This window comes from Etheostoma spectabile, chromosome 23 (assembly GCF_008692095.1).
Source record: "Etheostoma spectabile isolate EspeVRDwgs_2016 chromosome 23, UIUC_Espe_1.0, whole genome shotgun sequence".
Classification (NCBI taxonomy): Eukaryota; Metazoa; Chordata; class Actinopteri; order Perciformes; family Percidae; genus Etheostoma; species Etheostoma spectabile.
The window spans coordinates 15588836-15597013 of NC_045755.1; the positions used below are offsets into that span (position 1 = coordinate 15588836).

General features: G+C 40.7%; 1 protein-coding gene across 1 annotated transcript in view; it reads left to right on the forward strand.

Annotated features, from left to right (window-relative positions):
- Window positions 1–8178, forward strand: part of si:dkey-97m3.1 (fatty acyl-CoA reductase 1) — a 40437-nt gene that overhangs the window by 22931 nt on the left and 9328 nt on the right. The window contains exons 3-5 of the mRNA XM_032505525.1: window positions 2145–2320; window positions 6077–6256; window positions 7228–7405. Of these exons, the coding sequence (XP_032361416.1) occupies window positions 2145–2320; window positions 6077–6256; window positions 7228–7405 (534 nt within the window). The remainder of the gene's footprint in view (window positions 1–2144; window positions 2321–6076; window positions 6257–7227; window positions 7406–8178) is intronic.

Genomic DNA, 8178 nt, shown 5'->3' on the forward strand with positions numbered 1-8178 from the left:
TTTGTCTCCATAGCGTTTGCAAAGGTCATGAGTCGCTTATCTTCATGAAAAGGCAGGATATGACACGAGGTGTGACTGACGTGTGTTCTGTAGGAGTTGCCACACTGAATTCTTTTGTATTTGCGTCTCTGGTATGTGACAGGGCTTCTAAACATCAGGGCTATTAGAAGAATTGGCGTTGTACAAATCCCAATGCTTGTGAGTGATGGAATCTCTGCCAAAATCTGGGTTTGTTTTGTTGGCGAGCTACACACTCTTTTGAGTGGAAGTTGAACAGAGGTCATTACATGACCTCAACAGCTCAGTGAATCATGCAGTAAAGAGGGAACGGTTTGTGCAGTAAAATACATACCACTTTGAAAAGATTTTTGTGAGAAAGCTGCACATTGAATCTTCTACTCCAACTCTCTACGAAATGTATGCCTCTGTTACTGTCAGTTGTTAACCCCGAGCAGATGGCGGGGAAAGGCTATTTTTGCATTACATAATGGCAGTACTACACTATCATGCAGAAAATACCGCATGCATCCCCCTCCCCCAGTTGGGAATAGTTCTGGGTTATGACATGACATACTGTACATCAGGACCTGTGCCTAATATGGGCAGTGAGGTGTATTTGGAGTACAGCATTACTTATTGCAGAACATGCATATAAACGGCTGCTGAAGCTATTAATTCAACAACTGTCCTCTTCAGCAAGAGTGCTCTGCTTACTATGACTGCTGACATACACGTACACACAGAGCTGCAATTTCATAACAAAGCACACACACACATTTCCTCTCTCAATCCCCCTCTTGTTTTTTTTCTCATGCTGTCTATACAGTCTATGAAATGTATTTGTGCACAGCTACCACACTGCTAGAAATATCCGCAACCCTACTTTTTGCGACTTCTGATTGGAGGTACTCAAAGAAATGTATCGAGCAACATGACATCTGACTGACTTTCTTTGCTGCTTAGGGTTGTGTCTCCCAGTAAAACGCCATGGTAAGGTCTTGCAGGGACTCTGAAGGGTGACAGGGTGTCGGGTAGCGAGGGTTGTTTTTGGACTAGGGGTTTAATGTGGATTGTGCCTTTCCCCTCAAATTCCACTAAACAAGAGAGGCAAATGTTCAGTCTTACATTGTTGGATATGTGTCTGGTATGCACAGTACTGATGGTGTTGTGTATACAACAGGGAGTGGATTTATTTTCTTGGACATTAATCGTGGAGTACGCCTTTTGACTCACAGCACTGATAAAACTGCACAGCAACAACGCTTCTTCTGTACTTGATATGCAACTTAATCTGCAGAGGGCCTTTTATATACTGGACTAGGTAATTTTATGTGCTTGGCTGTAAGGCCATGCAACACAAACTTCTTACACAATGGTGCTTAAACTCCTATTGGAAGTCTCTTTTGTCTTGTTCACCAGGAGAAAATTTTATTAGAGGAAACCTTGTGTTGTCTGAATATACTGGGCCTCTATGAGCAGGACTTCTTTATGGCAAAATCAGATTTCATTTAATATTTTTGCATCAATTTGATAAAGGAATTTAATATGTTGGAATATCCACACAAAATTATTATACTTTAGCATAATATACATGTAATATTGTGCTAGAATTATTACATACTGTATTGTGATTTTATCCATAAGCCCCACCCCTGCTGCTACAGTGAGGGCTGCAACAAACATTTGTTTACCAATGACTTTCTGTCCTGTCAATAGAATAATTCTATCAAATTGTAAAATATTGACAAATGACCAACGTATGTTCTGAATTATAAGACATTCTGAAACAAAAGCTAATCTTGCCCATATATTAGGCAATTGCAACAGTTTTTCACAACAAATGTTGTAGTTTTGATGAATGATTTCAGCCCTACAACAAAGTTGGCGGTCAGGGACACATGGGTAATATTTGCCTGAGTGGTTTTATACAAAGTATCAAGTTTGCTGTCTGTGCTGAGTTGAGATCATTTGCATTCCTTGTCATGCCAGGTTAGTTTTAAGCTGTCGACACTTGCATCAGCTTTTATAGTTGATCTGCCCTCCAGCTCTTGTGCAGTAATGAACATAATCATAAGTGGCAAATAAGTCTGTTGTTCTGTTTGTTGTCCTGCATTTTTTAACGCTGTGTGTTTTCTGTCTGGCAGCTTTTCGACAGAGTGCGTGAGGATAACCCCGACTTCCACCAGAAGATCATCCCCATCAGCAGCGAGCTGATGCAGCCGGGCCTGGCCATCAGCCCAGAGGATGTTGAGAAGCTCTCAGCCTGCATCAACGTCATCTTCCACTGCGCTGCCACCATCCGCTTCGACGAGCCGCTCAAGTAAGAATCCCATCCCCGGGTTTAATGCGCCAACACTAAACTGTACACATTCATTAATTCATCTGATTTCTGTTGCTTTCTTCTAAGAATATTTATAACATTTTGATTACACACTGTGCCACTTGATAATTTACCAACTTATTATTATTATTATTATTATTATTATTATTATTATTAATATTATTATTATTGGTTAAATGTCGCAGGAACTTCTGTTGTGAGACGTCACTCCAGAGAATCTGCAGCTCGCTGAACAGGCTTCACTTGATTGTTTGTTTGATTTAAAGCAAAGAGGAAGTAGGAACGATAATGTTGAGAAATTAACCATTGTAAAAACGTAATCCCTTCAGTGTTGCTTGACAATCTCTCAAACAATACATGATTCCTTCTTTTTTCAGGGAGCAACACTGTGCGCAGAAAGCTCAAGACCTTGAGTTAAGACGTCAATGAGACATGTAGAGGCCTTTATTCTCCCATTTAGAAACTATACTCTGCTCCTAATTGGTGTGATGGCAGTAATAGTATCTGAGTATTTCACATGTCAGCATGTAGGTTATTAAAATGAATTGTGATACGTTTTTATTATGAAGGTTTCTATATGGCCGGTTGACTTCCAGCTTGTTAAACATAACGTTGTAGTGTAGACGTTGCGTCTTCTAATATCTGCTGCGTCCTCAGGCTCCTGCGCTGCTATTGGAGACTGGTGGGGACAGCGCATTTTATATAAAGGTGACATAACTTACGTTTTTGATTATGTTTGATTAATGTTTAACACAGTCAAATTTCAAATAAAGTCACAGGTCAAAACATCATCTAACATTTAGTACTGAGCTTAAATAGGAATGCGTCCCTTCTTGGCACATTTATCCTCCTAAATAATCCGCTTTCAACATTTTATTTAATCTATATTTGCAGTGTACATTTTGTTTCTGCCTGGTGGTCTGCCTCAGCTGTGTGTCAGCGTATTAGGTAGCAACACAACAGCAAGTTACAGCAGAGGATTTAAAAGTGAAAAGATTCAAAAACATTCGTGCATCTGTGGGTGGATTGCTGTCGGGACAGATCTGGCCGCTAATGCTAACACAGCACAGCTTAGACTACAGCGAGTTTTGGTTGCAAGTGCTGGTCTGAGGTCAGTACACGCTGACATTGGAAAGCCATCTGTTTACTCTGCTTACAAGCTTAAGTCGACCACATACAAACATGTTCTGCTACTTTCTTCTTTGTCTCTCTGAGTAAATATCCAAGCATTGATGCAACATTAAAAAACATTAAAATTACATGTGTATCTTTTGTATTCTCGGCTGGTATTACACTCCTGGCTGTATAGAGAAGGTTTAACACTTGGAATTCAATGAGGTGAGGTCAAATTTTCAAAAGATGTAACATGAGAAATGGTGAGGTTCTGCTGGGGGAATTCAGACTCAGTATTGCGGCCTGTAAAAATGTGTTACATGAGATTAAAGAGAACCTAGATAACTAGACGTACAAGGTAGCACAGGATATTTAAACATTAAAATCAGTAGTCTCTAAAAGTTAAGACGGAAAAAAAACTCCCTCACTGCTTGTTGCACAACCTGTTTTCATCCACAATAGTTGGTGTGGTTCTGTGACCACAGCTTTGGGAATTTAACAATAGAACTCACCTGCAAGGTATTTGGATTATTTTCATCTGATAAGAAATGTAACAGACATGGCAACTGTGCGCCAGTATGTGGAGAAAACATGTACTTAAAAATGTAGAGCAGATTATGAATCTACTACTTGATCAAATGCATAGTATGTTAAATTGATTGCATGTTGGGAAATTAGTGTTTTAATTTCTGGCGATAAGGCCTTTCACGCACTGTTTAGTGTCTCAATGCATGTGTGAAAGTAGATTACTCACGATTGAGGTGGCGTTTGACTGCTGTGTGTTTGGAGGCGGGACACCCATTAGGTTTGAGAGACTGCTCGGTCAGGGCACTTCTCACAGCTTTACCTTCCGTCTTTCTCTCTAAGTGGCCGTCCCCTTCTTCATTTCACTGCTCTTAATCTGGCATTTAACTCTCTCTCGTCCCTTCCATCTCTCATTACGAAGGCTTACAAGGCTGGCATCCTTGTTGTGACTGTGTCCCAAAGTACATATGTAGCACCACTGGATAGGTGAAGTAATAAGACCTTAGCTTGGAATAGCTTTCAAACTTTGAGTTTCTCTCTCAATCTTAAAATGGAACGCCTCACTAGCCCCAGAGTCCACGACTGTTCACCTTTTACATACATACATACATACATACATACATACATGCATACATACATACATACATACATACATACATACATACATACATACATACATACATACATACATACATACATACATAGCTCGCCCTCTAATAACCACCACGCTCTGTGACTGTCACCACTTTGCTTGCATTACCTGCCCACATCTGATTCATGCCGGTGGACCCATCGCCCTCCACGCACTCTCCATCTTCTGTCACGCAACCCACACACAGTCAGAAGCATTCTGTCTCGCAGTGTCTGTTTAAACTGGTCCTCCGTGTCTCTTACTGTCGCCTTCGGCGAGAAATGGTCTCTGAATGCTATTGCACTTCCACTCCAGAGCCGACACAGATCCACTGCTGAATGCTGAACGTTTACCAAGTGAGTGGGTGTGTGTGTGAGTGGCCCACTGGAGGATAGGGCTTCAACGTCGTGGATAAAACAAGAACCACAATTTGGCTTTCTTAATTCTTTGGAAAATCCTATATAATTGTGATTCAGGAGAACAGTTGATAAATGTGAGTGGAAGGGTTTTATTGATTTTTGACTGATCAATCAGGTCAACACAATCTAGATTAACTGTATAGTTAATGTGTGTACAGTATGTACAGAACATTAACTGGAACTATTGTGTATTGTTAGAGTTTGATGATTGTTGTACTTGTTGGCGCGGTTCAAGATTTTAGTGTTTTGGACTGTTGGTCAGGTTAAGTAAGACATTAGTAAATTGGACTGTGGGAGTTTTCGGAGGAGTATTCACAATGTCCTGGCATTATTAGTCTTAGCAATTATTGGTTAATCAAAAATAATCTAAAAGTTATTCGATAACATAATTAAGCTTGGTTCTGAATCACTTAGCTATTGTTTCAGTTTTTGCCCCCGCTGCATAGACACACATCACATGGTGCCATTTATGGAAAAATGAGGAACTCTTTCATCCAGCGGATGTTCCCGCTAGCAAATGTGACAAAATTTGAACCACACTCTTTAAAGGAGGAAAAAAGGAGAAACCTCAGGAAGATCAACATATTTCTCTTTTTAGGACAGACATGTAGAAATATTATGACTGTGTGAACGATGATTTAAAATTGGCATGTACTCGACATCAAGTGCCCATGGCTGGTCGAGTGGTAGTATGAGCTAAATGCTATGTTTAGGGAAAATAATGAGACTTAACAGATTTTATGAGAAGAGCAGATGTTTCTCCCTCCTGTTTGATTGAACATCCTGTCCTATCATTCTGCTTAGGCTTATAATCATGCTATGCAGATTCTTACTAGTCTGCAAATTCTCATTTGAATGGAAAACCCTTAGTCAGCAAATGAACCTTCTTGCATGCAAACAGAGATATTGGCAGTCTGGCAAATATGCACACAACCTCCAAAGCCTTTTCCCTGAAACGCATAATCTCACACACAAATCTTTCTCTCTCACACACCCTTTCTTCTCACACAGGCATTTGACACTATATATCTCTCTTCTCTCTGCCAGACATGCCCTGCAGCTCAATGTGATCGCCACACAGCAGCTCCTTAGCCTGGCCCAGCAGATGAACCACCTCGAGGCCTTCATTCATGTCTCCACCGCTTATGCAAACTGCAACCGCAAGCACATCGACGAGGTCATCTACCCGCCACCTGTCGAGCCCAAGAAGCTCATCGAGTCTCTGGAGTGAGTGGATGAAGGGCTGGTGTTTTGTGCCCCTAGGACGTGGAATCAATTCTAGCTCAGTTTGACTGTTTCTAAAGGCTAAAAATGTACTTAAAGAGTTAGAGCATAAAAGGTGTCGTCTGCCACGCCTGAAAAGCCAAGTTGTATCCACTTTCTTTCAGTATTCTTACAAAGAAATTAGAAAGAAACAAAATTACCATCGGTAATATCCTAAACCCCTCCATAAGGTCAGGAAATATCAGATTTTTAAAAAAAAAAAGCTAAACAAGCCCAAAGCAGAATCTGCTGCAACTCTTTGATTCCTGACATTTTCAGGACTCGATGCCACTGACACGTTTCCTGAGGATTGAGTTTGATAGCCTTGTGCCAAAACATTAAATCACCGCCCACATCTTTTGATTTGTTCAGTGATTAAAACCAAACGCATAAAAAGAATTGAAATAAAGGGAAAATTCACTCTCTATTGGGCTAACCAGTCTTGAAATTCATTGTGACTGATATGGCATAAATGGGCTTCAGAGAAAAAATATATTGCTTCTACAGGAAGCACACAGGAAGCTTAATTTTCTTTTAGTGGGTTGAAAACCAGTTAAGCCATTTTAATTAATAACGTGGAGATGTAGAAGACTATCAACAATTTGGAAAGACTTTTTTTTTTTTTTTTTAACTGAGTCTGTTTTGAGTACATATCTGACTTAAACGTCAATGATTTTCATCACTTTTTTTTTATATGACCTTTTTTAATTAGAATAAATGTACATACATCTCAAAAACACTATTCATTTGTAAATTATAAATTACCTAATTGTGTCTGTACCAATCTTATGCCCCAGAAGATACTCATTTCTTTCAAAGCTGAAAAAGCGTATTATACCCCTTAATTGTAAATAACAATACCCAAATGGGTCAAACCTCAAACAAGAATAAGAAGTACCATGCATGCTGACCGAGGCCTTCATGTCTTTCTTCAGGTGGATGGATGATGGCATTGTGCGCGACATCACGGCACGGCTCATCGGCGACCGGCCCAACACGTACACCTACACCAAAGCCCTGGCTGAGTATGTGGTGCAGCAGGAGCAAGACAAGCTCAACATCGCCATCATCAGACCCTCCATAGTGGGAGCCAGCTGGCAGGAGCCTTTCCCAGTGAGTCCAGAGTATTGTTTTGTCTCGCAGAGCTGAAGCACTTTCACACATTGTACTGAAATATATGCCTGTGGATAATGTTAATCAATGTGTTTCCAGTGTGCGTGTCCTCCTGTGCCAGTTAAACATATGGAAATAAGATATTGAGCGGCGTAATCTTGCAAAGGTCAATGTGCCGCTTTGTGTTGGTTTCATTTTAAGTGAGCCAAGGATTATTGCAAATTGGTCAATGTGTTTGCCGAAGACCTGTGTGATTCAAGGGTTACAGCTGTTGGGCTGGGAGAAGTGAGGAGGGCTGAAATGGGACACCAAGGGGGGGGGTGTCTGGACTCTGAAAGTTGGAATGTTGCACTTCTGTGATTTTAAACTGCTTTCAGTCAAGCTGCAGGCATCCTCACATCTTCATTATATTTGCATTTCACATAACTACTTACATTACTTTGCACTTGCTGCTAGAAGTCGATATAAAATACCAGCCACTATTTCACCTGTACTCCCTACATAGTATCATTTTTGTGATCTTCAGTTAAAAGTGATTAATGGTAAATGCTCAAATCATCTGTAATTTTTCCAAAAAACCCAGGAAAGTCCTTGTTTATCTGGCGTCAGAGAAATGTAGGCCGTGTGTGCACTGCGACTCTGCAGGTCCTGGCTCTGGGCTCAGCCTTTAGTTGTAAGCTTGGACTGGTTGCGACTCTTCAAACGGCCTCACTCGCATTTGGCCATGCCATCGCCTTGGCAGCTCGTGCCAGTAGGTGCTGTGAGGCAAGGAA